Source organism: Lipotes vexillifer, unplaced genomic scaffold (genome assembly GCF_000442215.2).
Source record: "Lipotes vexillifer unplaced genomic scaffold, Lipotes_vexillifer_v1.1 scaffold916, whole genome shotgun sequence".
NCBI lineage: Eukaryota > Metazoa > Chordata > Mammalia > Artiodactyla > Lipotidae > Lipotes > Lipotes vexillifer.
In genome coordinates, this window is record NW_006798383.1 from 2387890 (window position 1) to 2404322 (window position 16433).

General features: G+C 38.1%; 1 protein-coding gene across 1 annotated transcript in view; it reads right to left on the bottom strand.

The window, feature by feature from the left end:
• ARMH3 (armadillo like helical domain containing 3) overlaps positions 1-16433 on the bottom strand; it is a 159860-nt gene that overhangs the window by 82042 nt on the left and 61385 nt on the right. The window contains exons 20-22 of the mRNA XM_007470382.1: positions 11917-11999; positions 11257-11383; positions 147-222 (exon numbers count right to left, since the gene is read on the bottom strand). Coding sequence (XP_007470444.1) covers positions 147-222; positions 11257-11383; positions 11917-11999 — 286 coding nt within the window. The remainder of the gene's footprint in view (positions 1-146; positions 223-11256; positions 11384-11916; positions 12000-16433) is intronic.

The window sequence follows — 16433 nt, forward strand, 5'->3', positions numbered from 1 at the left end:
CTTGATCAAATATGACAATTTCTTCCACTCCTACAGACATCAGGGCTTAAAATAGTGGTGCTGTTCAACACACTCCACTTAGAAAGGTACAATAAACCTCAGGATGAGCCAAGGAACTCTGAAAGAGATAAATCCTCATTCCTCACCTGATATTAACCAACGCGTGGGTCACCTTGCTAGCTGCTTCTTTCCACTGGCCTGCATTGGTAGAAAGCCTCAGGACTGTAAAAAAGGAAAGAACAAAGATGTGTCAGACCCCTGGTATAAAACACAAATATAAGGAATGAAGACACATCACTATTATCACTATTATCATTATTATTATCATATTAATTATTAATATTAATTATTATCAATATCATATTAATTATTAATATCATTAATATTATTAATGATATTAATATTATTAATATCATATTAATTATTATTAATATCATTAATATTATCATTATTATTATCACTATTAGAATAACCAAACGGAGCCTGGGCCAATCTTCTATTTAAGACATCTTCATCTAGGGAAAAAAGTAAGGGCTTATTCTCAACTATCTTTACTGCAAACCTTTTCCTCTTTTTTTCACTTTCTATCAAAATATTCTACTCCTCCTCTGCCTTGGGTTCCCCTCTCTCCACTCCCTGCTAGTTTTTGCATTCATTTAAAATCTACACTGGGGTGTGATGGGTCACCTGATTGCCACATTTATCATTTCCCTGGGGGGAATCAGGGATTCCCTGGGAATCACCTGGGGCTGATTTAGTGGAACTGGCCAGCTGAGCAAGTGCCCCCTCCTGCTCCACATACAGTATGTCTTTCTCCTGAAGGTCTAAGCCGGGTCAAACAGGACAAATACCCTTGCAAGATAGATGGTCATGTTTCAATCAAGGAGTAACCTGTTTTAGCTCCTCTGACTTAACTGTGTGCCCTGCAACATGAATCAACAGGAATATTCTTTCCTTCTCTGACCAAAGTCTGTTTTCCACCCTTACTCACAGGAGAAGGAATGATGGAAATACAGATCATCATATCCTCTATCAGCTATGAGCTTCATGGTCACACATTACAGTACCTACACTATTTTAGAAAAGAGACAAACCAGCACAAGTGCTCCTTGAAAGAGCAAGCATATGGTGGGCACTCCAAGCATATGTTTTTAACGAGTGAATAACTAATATGAGCTAAACATGTAGCTAGTTTACTATGTGCCAGAAATTGGACAAAGGTTATATGCAATGCAGCATACATATGAGACTCAGAGGAGACAAATAATTAATTGATCAAGTTCATTCACAGAGTTGTAGGTAATGGAGCTAGAATTTAAACCTAGAGAGAATGGTTCTACAGCCTGTACTTACACAATGAATGGTTAAGAGTGTGAACTCTGAAGCCAACTGTCGGAGTCCCAGTCCAGCCCCTGCCACTTTACTAGAGAATAATACCAATACTTACATGAAAGGATAATCATGAAAATCAAATAAGTTACATATAAAGCCTTAGATCAGTGCATGGCACATAGTAAATGTTATATAAGTATTAGCTATTATGAATTTAAATAGACTTGTCTCCCAAACAAATAAAAGAATGTACCTGAGACTTTCTCAAAGGTTGGAAGTCACAGCCTAAGTAACATTAAGAAATGTGTAATCAATCTGCATAGGAACTTTACACCTGAGTACCATCACTACCTACTCCTGACCAGTATTCCTCTAGCAAGAAGAGTAGTAGCAGCAGCTTTACTAGAGGGAGGGCCTATAACTGTAAGAGGGAAAGAAAGTTCATCTGGCTGCTCTGCATCTATTCTAGCAATACTTCATTTTTATAAATTCATGCAATTTTATGAAATAGAAGATGGAAGCCTTAATAAAACATTATCAGAGAGCTGCTTTTCTAATTTACAAGATTTAGTGAAGGGGAACTTGGTATAGTTTCAAGTTAGAGCTCTACAGTCTGAACTCAGGTTTCACCTAGTGTTTGTGCAAATTTATTCACGTAATGAACAAAATTCAAGCAGGTCAGATGTATTTTTTTCAACTCAATTACAGAAACTGTTTACATGCATCTGTTTTTCACTAGACCCTCCACTAAATCATAAATCCTCTGATGGTGAGGACCTATTGAGCTGAATTTTACTCTCCTTACCTCAGAGAGGTATTTAACTCTGTCCATGTATTATTTCTCTGTTAACATCCTGTCACTTCTGTTCTTAGTGAACAAGCACCCAGACCTCATCACTGCATTTCCCTTGGAAATGCCATAGGCTTTTACATTCTTTTCTAAGTTACCAAATTTAAACACAAAATTATCTCAAAATGCCCTAAATGCCTCAAGCTAAGGTTATCATTTATGTAGTAAATTATGGTACACAAAAATAGCACACCATGTGGCCATTAAAGAAAGAGAGTTAAGTAATAGCAAAAACTGGAAACTGTAATTTCCATGAAAAGAAGGAATGGTTAAATAAACTACATCCATACTATGCAAAAAACGAGAGCGAGAGGGAGAGAGAGAAAGAGACCTAAGAAAACAACAAAAAAATAGGAAAATGTTCTGACGGTTTAAAAAAACACGAAATAGGAAAACATAATTACAACTATGTAAAACTATGCATACAAGTAGACTAATACACAACTATGAAAACAGTGGTCATACTAGAAAGGAGAGATTGTAAAAAAATTTTTACCTTGCTTTTTCTTTTCTAATTATCTTTTTTTTTTAATGAAAAAAACAGCTCAAAATATGGTATCATTTATGGTTCAGGGCAGCTTGTGTCGAGGTCCTTCCTATTCAGTGGATATCACTGCAATAAATTAATGCCATAGGAATATCAAATGTGTGCCTTTATCAAAAAAGTCTCAGTGAGCCTTCCTCTTCTAGCCATGATGGAATATCAAGACATAATTAACCTTCCTACCTCAAACAATAGAAAACTGAACAAAATATATGAAACAAGAGTTTTCAGACACTGGACAACAAGTATATAGAACTGTGATCCCTGAAGAAGGAAAACAAAAAGGTGAACCCTATGATTACCCCAGCTTACTATGTGAAAAAGTTTCTAGCCTACAGGGCTGGGAGGAGGAACTTAAACAGAATCCAGAAGTCGTGCCAAGCCAAAGACATAGAGATGAGCAACTGGGCAGGCCAAGGCACCTAGAATTTGTGGGGTACAGTACTGACAGGAAACTATGGAAGTCTGTAGAGGGGTCCTCTTCCATCTTTTGCTGAGCACCGATCTTCAGGGAAGAGGAAACTACCCAAAGCTGGCAGTGAAGAACCACTGGAAAAGAGAAGAAATTGTGGCGCTCATGGAAGGCTCCACAAATAAAATAATTTGCGTCTCTACCAGCAAGAGTGGAAAAAGCTACTGATACATGGGTTATCAGGTAGAGTCTGCAGATGGGTACTGCACTAGTAATGGGGCCAAATTAGCCCATAATAAAAGTTGCTCTCAACCTGCCCTAACAACCCTTAAAAGCAAACCCTAAAAGGATGAAACTGATTCCACACAACATAATTGCATTCCAGAACAAAGTCCAACATTATATAAAAAAACATAAGAAAATCAAGCACTTACATTAACATTACAATGTTATAAATCCAATTTAAAAATTACCAGCATTCAAAGAAGCAGAAAAAAATATGACCCATAAGCAGGAGAAAAGTCAGTCAATAGAAACAGATCTAGACATGAAGAGAGATGATGGAATTAGCAGAAAAGGACATTAGAACAGCTACTGTAAATATACTCCATATGCTCAGGAAGATTGAGGAAAATATAAACATGATGAGGAAAGAAATGAACATATTAAAGAAAGAAGTCTAAATAGAACTTCTAGGGAAGAAAATGCTTTATGAAACAAAAAAATACACTAGAATGAAATGAATTGAGATTAATGAGATTAACAGCACATTAGAAAAAACACATAAGAAAAGATCAGTGAATTTGAAGACTGAGGAACAGAAATTATCTAAAATGAAAGACAGGGACTTCCCTGGTGGCACAGTGGTTAAGAATACACCTGCCAGGCTTCCCTGGTGGCGCAGTGGTTGAGAGTCCGCCTGCCGATGCAGGGGACACGGGCTTGTGCCCGGGTCCGGGAAGATCCCACACACCGCGGAGCAGCTAGGCCCGTGAGCCATGGCCACTGGGCCTGCGCATCCGGAGCCTGTGCTCCGCAACAGGAGAGGCCACAACAGTGAGAGGACACAGATTCAACCCCTGGTCCAGGAAGATCCCACATGTTGCAGAGCAACTAAGCCCGCGAGCCACAACTACTGAGCCCGTGCGCCACAACTACTGAAGCCCATGTACCTAGAGCCAGTGTTCTGCAACAAGAGAAGCCACCACAATGAGAAGCCCGTGCACCGCAATGAAGAGTAGCCCCCACTCACTGCAACTAGAGAAAGCCCATGAGAAGACCCAATGAAGACCCAGTGCAGCCAAAAATAAATAGTATATATACATAAAATAAAATGAAAGAGAGAGAAAAGACCAAAAAAAAAATGGAAAGAAAGGAAAAAATACCCACAGAGCTTTAGTGACCTATGGGACACTGTCAAGAGGTCTAACATATATATAATTGAAGTTCCAAAACAAGAAAAGAGGAGAGGGGACAGAAAAATATCTGAAGAAATTAACAGCCAAAACTTTGCCACATTTGATGAAAACTAGAAATCCACAGATCCAAGAAGCTCAAGAGACTCCATGAAAAATAAAGAAAACCATGTTAAGGCACATGATAAACTACTGCAATAAAGAGAAAATGTTAAAAGCATGCAGAGAAAAAAGATATATACAGAGAAATGAAGCTAAGAATGACAGTAGACTTCTCATCAGGAATTATGCAAGCCAGAAAAAAACAAAATGACATTTTTTTAACTATTGAAAGAAAAATTCTATATTCAGCAAAAATGTCTTTAAAAACTGAAGATGAGACTCCACTTCCAGTGTGGCAGAGTAAGCCTACTTCAGCCTCTCTCTCCTGCTGATTACAGTTAAAAATCCTGTATAAAATATAAAAAGTATTACCTGAGGGCTCTGAAAATTAAACAAAAGCAGACAGATTATAGAGGGGGGTCAAAACTTGGAGAAACACCCACAAAAGTGGGTTTCCAGGGTTTCTTTTTTCCTATTTTTCTTTTGCAGGTTTGCCTCAAGATCCAGACAGTCACAGAGATGCATGATAGAGGAGTTGGGTGGATGACTAAAACTTCAATAGAAACCTCATTTTTCTGTGGACAGAAACCAGGAAAAGGGGCTTCTGCTACCCAGAGAACATAGAGGGAATCCTGGACAGACCAGGAGAAAGTGTTCCTCTAATTCCGCATATGAAAGTTAGGCTCATGGGAGCTGATCAAGCATGGAACAAATACAAAGTAGCAAAGCAAACCCTTTAAAAACTAAACTGCTATTTGAACTACAGTCCAGTCTCCTGAGTGGTGAGTATGTGGACCAGATCCAAAGTAGCACAGAAAGGGCTTTGAAAACTGAACTGATATTGGAACCACTACCTACAGAAAGTGAGAAAGAACCTGTGGTCTAACTGGATTGATTGCCTACTAATACCAAAAAAAAAAAAAAAAAACCCTCCAGATTATAACTGAACCCTGAGTCTAACAACATAAGAAAAATGTCCAGGATGTAATCCAAAATCACTCAACTTATAAGGAACCAGGATATACAATAAAACAAGAAAATGTAACAAATTCTCAAGAGAAAAGACAAACAGATGCCTGATGTGACACAGATGTTAAAATTATCAGAGTTTTAGAGCAAACATGCTCTATTAGAAAAAGGCAAACATTCCTGAATGAATGAATGGTAAGGTAGAACTTCTCAGAAGAGAAATTGAAACTATAAAAAGGAACGAATTAAAACATTTAGAAGTAAAACATATATTATGTAAAATAAAAAATTCTCTAGATGGATTTAATAGCAGAATCGATTGACACAGAAATCAGTAAACCTAAAGACAGAACAGTAGAAATTATTAAACATGAAGAACAGGAAAAAATGGGGGGAAAAACAGGGCCTTGGAGACCTGTGTAACAGTATCAGAAAGTCTAACATTTGTGTTATTGTAGTCCAAGAAGAAAGGGAGAGAGAAATTAAGGGCAGAAAACAATTTGCAAAAGAGAATAGCTGGGGCTTCCCTGGTGGTACAGTGGTTAAGAATCCGCCTGCCAATGCAGGGGACATGGGTTCAAGCCCTGGTCCAGGAAGATCCCACATGCCGCAGAGCAACTAAACCCATGTGCCGCAACTACTGAACCTGCGCTCTAGAGCCCGTGAACCATAACTACTGAACCCGTGTGCCACAACTACTGAAGCCTGCGTGCCTAGAGCCCATGCTCCACAAAAGAGAAGCCCCCACAGTGAGAAGCCCATGCACTGCAACGAAGAGCAGCACCCACTTGCCACAACTAGAGGAAGCCTGCACACAGCAACAAAGACCCAGTGCAGCCAAAAATAAATAAATAAAATAAATAAATTTTTTTTAAAAAGAATGGCTGAAAACTCCCAAATTTGGTGAGATTCAAGATCCTCAGCAAACCCCAAACAGGATAAACACAAAGAAAAACCAGGCCAAAACATATCATAATCAAACTTCTGAAAGCCAAAGATAAGGAAAAGTCATTTAAAAGAAGCGGGAGAAAAACAACATATTACAAACAAGGGAACATGATTCAAATGAACACAGATTTATTATCAGAAACCATACAGGCCAAAAAAAGGGGAATAACATCTTCAAAGTACTTAAAGGTAAGAACTATAACTCAATATCCTATATCCAGCAAAAATACCCTTCAGGAATGAAAGAAAACAAACAACAAAAAAAATCTTGTCACCAGAAGCCCAAAATAATGCTACAGAAAATTCTTAAAGACTGTGAGAAATGATATCAGAAAGGAATTTGGATCTTCAGGAATAAAAAGAGCAACAGAAATGGAAAACATATAGGCAAATATAAAAAAAATATTTTTCCCTCTGAAGTTCTTTAGAATTTGGGTGATTGTCACAAGTGAAAGTTATAGCATTGTCTGGAAGAGTTTTCAATGTAGATGTAATACATATGACAACTATAATATCAAAGTAAGTGTGGGGGGCTGGTGATTAGAGAACCCTATATAGTAGCAAAGCTTGTACATTTTACTGAAGTGGTACAACACTAACTCTAAAGTTGGCTGCATTTAGTGACTTTCTTCCAAAGAACAGAGCACGGAACAGGAGGAAAAAAGCAATCCTGCAGAGGAGAAACTTTGCAAACACTTCCTTAACCAAGTGATCAAGATTAACATCACCAGTGATTAAGTCATCTTAATAACATATACCCTTGATGTGATGAAAAGGGCACTCTGACACTGTGGCATTCTTTCCCCAAACGCATAACCCTAGTCCAACCATGAGTAAGTCATCAGACAAACCCAAACTGAAGAAGGTTCTCCTCAAAACCGTCAAGGCCATGAAAAATGAGCAAACACTAAGAAACTGTCAGATAAAAAGAGACTAAGGAGACATCACGAGTAAATGTAACAATGGATGAGATCCTGGAATACAAAAGGAACATTAGAGGAATTAGCAGAATCCAAAGTCTAGAGTTTAGTATATATTTTTTATTGTGGTAAAAAATACCAATCATAAAATTTACCACCTTAACCTATTTCTAAATGTACAGTTCAATGATGTAAAGTATATGTACACTGTTGTGAAACAGATCTCCAGAACTTTTTTGTCTTGCAGAACTGAAGCTCTGTACCTATTAAACAACTCCCTTTGCACCCTCTCCACCACCCCCGGTAACCACCATTCTGTATCCATGAATTTGACGACCTTAGATACTTCATATAGGTGGAAACCTTTTGTGACTGGCTTATTTCACTTAGCATAGTATACTCAACATTCATCCACATTGTAGCATGTAACAGGATTTCTTTCTTTTTAAAAGGCTGAATAGCAACCCATTATATGTATATATCACATTTTATTTATCCATTCATCGGCTGATGGACATTTCGGTTGCTCCCATCTTTTAACAATTGTGAATAGTGCTGCTATAAACACGGGTATGCAAAATTTTTTTTTTTTATGGGCAAAAAATCTAACAAATCCTTCACCAAAGATATATGGATGGCAAATAAGAATAGGAAAAGATGCTCAACACCATTACTCATCAGGAAAATGCAAATTAAAACCATAATGATATCGCTACACACCTGTAAGAAGCCAAAAAAAAAAAAAATGCCGGCTAGGATATGGAGTGACTACAACTCTTGCATACTGTTGTAAGTAATGTAAAATAGTACATCCACTTTGGAAAACAGTTTGGCGGTTTCTTATAAAGTTCAACGTACACTTACATAATACCCAAAAATCCCATTCATAGGTATGTAATCAAGTGAAATGCAAACTTGTGTTCACATAAAACTGTGTACAAAAATGTTTACAGGGGCTTTATTTACAATCGCTAAAAACTGGAAACCTCCCAAATGTCCTTCCACTGATAAATGGATAAACTAAGCTGGCATATTCCCACAATGGAATATTATTCCATAATAAAAAGGAATGAACTACTGATACATGCATCAACATGGATAACTTCAAACAAATTACTATGTATAAGAAGCCAGGGCCTCCCTGGTGGCACAGTGGTTAAGAATCCGCCTGCGAATGCAGTGGACACGGGTCCAAGCCCTGGTCCGGGAAGATCCCACAGGCCACGGAGCAACTAAGCCCATGTGCCACAACTACTGAAGCCAGTGCACCACAACTACTGAAGCCTGCACACCCTAGAGCCTGTGCTCCACAACAAGAGAGCCACAGCCATGAGAAGCCCGCGCACTGCAACGAAGAGTAGCCCCCGCTCACCACAACTAGAGAAAGCCCACGCACAGCAACGAAGACCCAAAGCAAACAAAAGTAAAATAATTAATTAATTAATTAATTTTTTAAAAAAAGAAGCCAGACTCAAAAGACTGTATGATTTCCTCTATATATTTTTTAGAAAAGGCAAAACCATGCAGACATGGAACAGATCAGTGGTTGCTAGGGATTGGGGTGGGTGGAAGAGTTGACTTCACAGGAGCACAAGAGAAGTTTCTGAGATAGTGAAACCCTTCTGTATCTTGATTTTCTGTGATAATTACACTTTCATATGCATTTGTTGAAACTCAGAATTGTACATTTAGGGTGAATTTTACCATATATGTAAATTATACCTCAAAAAACTTGACTTAAAACAAATGTTTTTTTCCACCAGAAGTTTCCTCATACTTTATACAAAATGGAGAGCACTGAAACATGCCACCTTCTACTATTTGTTGTGTTTCATTTAGTGAAATTTTCACTTTCCTATTTGTACTTTCTTGGTTACCATTTTAATTCCGTTAGCAGATTTGAGCATTCCCAGATGTCCTCTCTTGTCTTATTGCTGTGGCTACAAGGGTTTATCTCATTTGTGTATATGGCACAGTTGAGCAGGTAAGTCAGACGTCTATAAAGTATCTCCCCCACTCCAACTCTCTTTCCTTTCCTCACTGAAAGACATCTTTATTCATCTATTAATGGGTGCTAAAGCTTCTGGGGTAGCTCTTCACCCTTGGAAAATCCTACATTCTTGAAAACAAGGACATTGGTAAAACCAGGTACATGCAAACCACACCAGGGTACTCTGAGCACCTTTAGCCAATGGGAAGTTTGCCAGAGGGTTCTCATGGAAGACTTCCTAGCTCCTAAAAAAAAGAGACGTGTGTCTTGATGTGACAGTGGGAACTTAATATTCTGAGGGGAGCTGACCTGATGCTAAAGCTATTACACTGAGAATAAGAGAGGAGGGAAACAGAAAAAATTCTGTCCTCCTAGGCAATCCTTTTCCACGGTTTGCTTCTACTCTTTCTCCAGGTATTTGTTCCAAATCCCCTCTACCTTTTTCATGATACATGAGTCGCAAGCAAAATATGAACTTTTCACGAATAGACCCAATGAAAGGGATAAAGTAATAATCGACAGTGACAGAAAGCGGGTCACTGGTTGTCCAGGGATGGGGGGTGAGGGACAGAGGTGGTAAAAGGGACATAAAGGGACACAAGGAAATTTTAGGGAGAGGATGGATATGTACATTATCTTGATTGTAATGACAGCTTCATGTACATATACATATGCTAAAACTTATTAAAAATTGTATACTTTAAAAGAATGCAGTTTGGGACTTCCCTGGCGGTCCAGTGGTTAAGACTCTGTGCTTCCACAGAGGGGAACCCACAGGGGGTGCGGGTTCCATCCCTGGTTAGGGAACTAAGATCCTGTAGGCTGCGTGGCGCGGCCAAAAAATAAATAAATTTTTTTTTTAAAACAGTACAGTTTATTATATATCAATTACATCCCAATAAAGCTAATAAGTTGGAGGTGTTTTTTTTTTGCGGTACGCGGGCCTCTCACTGCTGTGGCCTCTCGCGTTGCGGAACACAGGCTCCGGGCGCGCAGGCTCAGCGGCCATGGCTCACGGGCCCAGCCGCTCCGCGGCATGTGGGATCCTCCCAGACCGGGGCACGAACCCGTGTCCCCTGCATCGGCAGGCGGACTCTCAACCACTGCGCCACCAGGGAAGCCCAGTTGGAGGTTTTTAATAGACCACTTTATTGAGTGGCTTTCTGTTTCTGGGCACTATAAACACCTTTCAAACTTAGGTAGGTTTGAGTAGCCTCTTCACTCAAACTTACAGGGATACATGACCTCTTTCAGAAGTAAGTTATACTCATTACAGCTACAGAGTAAATTTTCAGTGAGCCAATTACCAAAAGGTTTGCAAGAAAGATTTTTATCTAATGCCCACTTCCTCTTGTGAGTTATGCTAAAAATACCTAGGTACATTAAAACTCCTTAAAACCCTGTACCTTCTCAAATCACACAATGTTCCCTTGGGATCCAAGCTCTTTTGTTTGCTGCTGTCAACTCCCACCCACTCTCACTCAGATCTCACTGGTATTCACTAAATCCACAAGCCTCCCTATTCTCTCTCTTTCACAAACATCAAGAAAGGGCTACAGGGATGTTAACCAGCTTTCTACTGAGATGAATTCTGAGTTCCTGAAGGCAAAGAAGTCCACATATACTTTCTTATTGCCTGAGAAAAGGAGACTACACAGTTCTGTGCCAAGCAAGGGCACCAAGCAACTAGAGGAGAATCTTACGTAGTCTTATCCTCTCATATACCAAAAATCACAGCTGATGGGGAGAGAGGAATAAAAAGAAGACAGCTTACCCATGGAGTAGAGGTTGTCAAAGCTCTGGTGCATGCGGATAATCTCATAGTAGAGTTCATCATAACTACTGGGGGTGGGCAGGAATGTATCACCATATGTGATAAACATATTAAATAGGTTCACAATCTAAAAAAGAAGCAAAAGCCCATAAACAAGTATCATACTATGAAGATCAGAAAGGTATTATCAGTAGTGTGCTATAGCCAGCTCTTATTGTCTTGCAAGAGTTAATTGTTAAATTTTCAGAAATTTTGTGAGCTGGTTATTAAAGTCATTAATTAAAGATTAACTTATATAAACTTGCAATTCAATAAATTTTATTAAAATAAAGTTATAAGTACTCAAAACTCACCACTTCCTAATTATTTTCTACTTTTTAGTATTATCAATGCTCTTGAAATTAATTTACACCTCTTATATCTGTTTGGTGAGAATATCATATAATGGTGTGGTACCATTATCTCATGAAAGACCCCAGGTTCTCCAAAGACATAGGTGAAAGTGGGGAGCACCAGTGTAGAGATTCTGATCCAAAGGGAAAATAAAGGCCTGGTTTTCCCTATGACTTAATCCCTAGAATACCAGCTCCTGTCTCAAACCAGCCCACTTCTGCCTTAGGGTACAGCTCATAAAAATAAATATATTCTTTTGCTACTCACCATAAGGGCTAAGGTAAAAATGTTGTGTTTGGCCAAAAGTACGGTCTCATTTGACATAAGGAACTTCAGCAAATTTATCAAGGCTTAAAAAAGAAAAAAAGAAAAAAAAGAAGGAAAAGCATCAATAAGGTAATCAAAGCATAATCAATAAAGTTATTAAATGAAAGCAAAGAGAGTAAACTAGCTCTACAGAAATCCAAAGAGGGCTAGAATGAGTACATCACAGCTACTAAGGACTTTTTAAAAGCAGGCAAATAGGTGTATTTGAAGAAAGCATTGAACTTCCCAAGCACATGTCTGTTCATCTGCCCACAGGTTTTTAAAAATCTACTTTTTGCCACTTCGTAAACAGCAATTGAGCTCAGAAATTTGATTATAAAATGGACATTTTAGTGTTCCAAATTTATTCCTGCATGGTGATTTCCACATCATATTTGCTCAGTTTACTGAGTGTCCCCTTCTCACCCTAGGATGCTAGTGTCCCAAGTCACTAAGTTTTAGTTATGTAACTGTTTCAAACATCACTGCTAAGTAGAAAATGTTTTAATTCTAACTGGTCAACAGATGTGCCAGATATACTGTAGAACCTACTGCTTCAGCTCTGGATAAGAATGGAGCTCATGGACCAGAGGGCAGACACCAGAAGCAAGAAGAACTACAATCCTGCAGCCTGTGGAACAAAACGACATTCACAGAAAGACAGACAAGATGAAAAGGCAGAGAGCTATGTACCAGATGAAGGAACAAGATAAACCCCAGAAAAACAACTAAATGAAGTGGAGATAGGAAACCTTCCAGAAAAAGAATTAAGAATGATAGTGAAGATGATCCAGGACCTCAGAAAGAGAATGGAGGCAAAGACAGAGAAGATGCAAGAAATGTTCAACAAAGACCTAGAAGAATTAAAGAAGAAGCACCTAGAAGAATTAAAGAACAAACAAACAGAGATGAACAATACGATAACTGAAATGAAAAATACACTAGAAGGAATCAATAGCAGAATAACTGAGGCAGAAGAACAGATAAATGACCTGGAAGACAGAATGGTGGAATTCACTGCCGCAGAACAGAATAAAGAAAAAAGAATGAAAAGAAATGAAGACAGCGTAAGAGACCTCTGGGATAACATTAAATGCGACAACATTCTCATTATAGGGGTCCCAGAAGGAGAAGAGAGAGAGAAAGGACCCGAGAAAATATATGAAGAGATTATAGTCGAAAACTTCCCTAACATGGGAAAGGAAATAGCCACCCAAGTCCAGGAAGCACAGAGAGTCCCAGGCGGGATAAACTCAAGGAGAAACACACTGAGACACATAGTAATCAAACTGACAAAAATTAAAGACAAAGAAAAATAACTGAAAGCAACAAGGGAAAAACGACCAATGTCATACAAGGGAACTCCCATAAGGTTAACAGCTGATTTCTCAGCAGAAATTCTACAAGCCAGAAGGGAGCGGCATGATATATTTAAAGTGATGAAAGGGAAGAACCTACAACCAAGAGTACTCTACCCGGCAAGGATCTCATTAAGATTCAATGCAGAAATCAAAAAAGTTTTACAGACAAGCAAAAGCTAAGAATTCAGCACCACCAAACCAGCTCTACAACAAATGCTAAAGGAACTTCTCTAAGTGGGAAACACAAGAGAAAAAAAGGACCTACAAAAACAATTAAGAAAATGGTCTTAGGAACATACATATCGATAATTGCCTTAAACGTGAATGGATTAAATGCTCCAACCAAAACACAGAGGCTCGCTGAATGGATACAAAAACAAGACACATATATAAGCTGTCTACAAGAGACCCACTTCAGACCTAGGGACACATAGACTGAAAGTGAGAGGATGGAAAAAGATATTCCATGCAAATGGAAATCAAAAGAAAGCTGGAGTAGCAATACTCATATCAGATAAAATAGACTTTAAAATAAAGAACGTTACAAGAGACAAGGAAGGACACTACATAATGATCAAGGGATCAATCCAAGAAGAAGATATAACAATTATAAATATATGTCCAGCCAACATAGGAGCACCTCAATACATAAGGCAACTGCTAACATCTATAAAAGAGGAAATCGACAGTAACACAATAATAGTGGGGGACTTTAACACCTTATTTACACCAATGGACAGATCATCCAGACAGAAAATTAATAAGGAAACACAAGCTGTAAATAACACAAGACACCAGATTGATTTAATTGATATTTATAGGACATTCCAAACAAAAACAGCAGATTACACTTTCTTCTCAAGTGCACATGGAACATTCTCCAGGATAGATCACATCTTGGGTCACAAATCAAGCCTCAGTAAATTTAAGAATATTGAAATCATATCAAGCATCTTTTCTGACTACAGAACTCAATTACAGGGGGAAAAAAAGCATAAAAAACACAAACACATGGAGGCTAAACAACACGTTACTAAATAACCAAGAGATCACTGAAAAAAATCAAAGAGAAAATCAAAAAATACCTAGAGACAAATGACAACAAAAACACGATGATCCAAAACCTATGGGATGCAGCAAAAGCAGTTCTAAGAGGGAAATTTATAGCAATACAATTCTACCTCAAGAAATAAGGAAAGTCTCAAATAAACAATCTAACCTTACACCTAAAGGGACTAGAGAAAGAAGAACAAACAAAACCCAAAGTTAGCAGAAGGAAAGAAATCATAAAGATCAGAGCAGAAATAAATGAAATAGAAACAAAGAAAACCATAACAAAGATCAATAAAACTAAAAGCTGGTTCTTTGAGAAGATAAACAAAATTGATAAACCATTAGCCAGACTCATTAAGAAAAAGAGGGAGAGGACTCAAATCAATAAAATTAGAAATGAAAAAGGAGAAGTTACAACAGACACCACAGAAATACAAAGCATCCTAAGAGACTACTACAAATGCTGCAGAGCGGCTGGGCCCGTGAGCCATGGCCGCTGAGCCTGTGCGTCCAGAGCCTGTGCTCCGCAACAGGAGAGGCCACAACAGTGAGAGGCCTGTGTATCGCAAAAAAAAAATAAAATAAAATTAGAAATGAAAAAGGAGAAGCTACAACAGACACCGCAGAAATACAAAGCATCCTAAGCGACTACTACAAGCAACTCTGTGCCAATAAAATGGACAACCTGGAAGAAATGGACAAATTTTTAGAAAGGTATAACCTTCCAAGACTGAACCAGGAAGAAACAGAAAATATGAACAGACCAATCACAAGTAATGAAATTGAAACTGTGATTTAAAATCTTCCAATAAACAAAAGTCCAGGACCAGATGCCTTCACAGGTGAATTCTATCAAACATTTAGAGAAGAGCTAACACCCATCCTTCTAAAACTCTTCCGAAAAACTGCAGAAGAAGGAACACTCCCAAACTCATTCTATGAGGCCACCATCACCCTGATACCAAAACCAGACCAAGATACTACAAAAAAAAGAAAATTACAGACCAATACCACTGAAGAATATAGATGCAAAAATCCTCAGCAAAATACTAGCAAACAGAATCCAACAACACATTAAAAGGATCATATACCATGATCAAGTGGGATTTATCCCAGGGATGCAAGGATTCTTCAATATATGCAAATCAATCAATGTGATCCACCATATTAACAAACTGAAGAAGAAAAACCATATGATCATCTCAATAGATGCAGAAAAGGCTTTTACAAAATTCAACACCGATTTATGATAAAAACTCTCCAGAAAGTGGGCATAGAGGGAACCTACCTCAACATAATAAAGGCCATATATGACAAACCCGTAGCAAACATCATTCTCAATGGTGAAAAACTGAAAACATTTCCTCTAAGATCAGGAACAAGACAAGGGTGCCCACTCTCACCACTATTATTCAACATAGTTTTGGAAGTCCTAGCCACAGCAATCAGAGAAGAAAAAGAAATAAAAGGAATACAAATTGGAAAAGAAGAAGTAAAACTGTCACTGTTTGCAGATGACGTGATACTATACATAGAGAATCCTAAAGATGCCACCAGAAAACTACTAGAGCTAATCAATGAATTTGGTAAAGTTGCAGGATACAAAATTAATGCACAGAAATCTCTTGCATTCCTATACACTAATGATGAAGAATCTGAAAGAGAAATTAAGGAAATACTCCCATTTACCACTGCAATAAAAAGAATAAAATACCTAGGAATAAAAAAAAAAAAAATGGAGCTTACGAGGGGAAAAAAAGCCCTTAACTGTACTAAATATTTAAACAAAAGTGCAGCTTGCTCTGTCCCTCTCGACTGTGACAACATTTACTGAAAAGGTCCCCTTTTTGCCTTGTAATCTTTAATGAGGGGAGAGAGTGCTAAAACCCAAGCGATCTCAGTCATGAGACTGACTGCCAAGTCCCTAGGTTAACAGTGCAGCTTTAAAGACAGTTTTGCAAATAAATATTAAGCATAAAATAATTTATCAGTTGCCTTATACTCTCTCAACTAAGACTATAAAATAAATTCTGCTTCTCTGCCCATCATGACTACTGCCCCTGT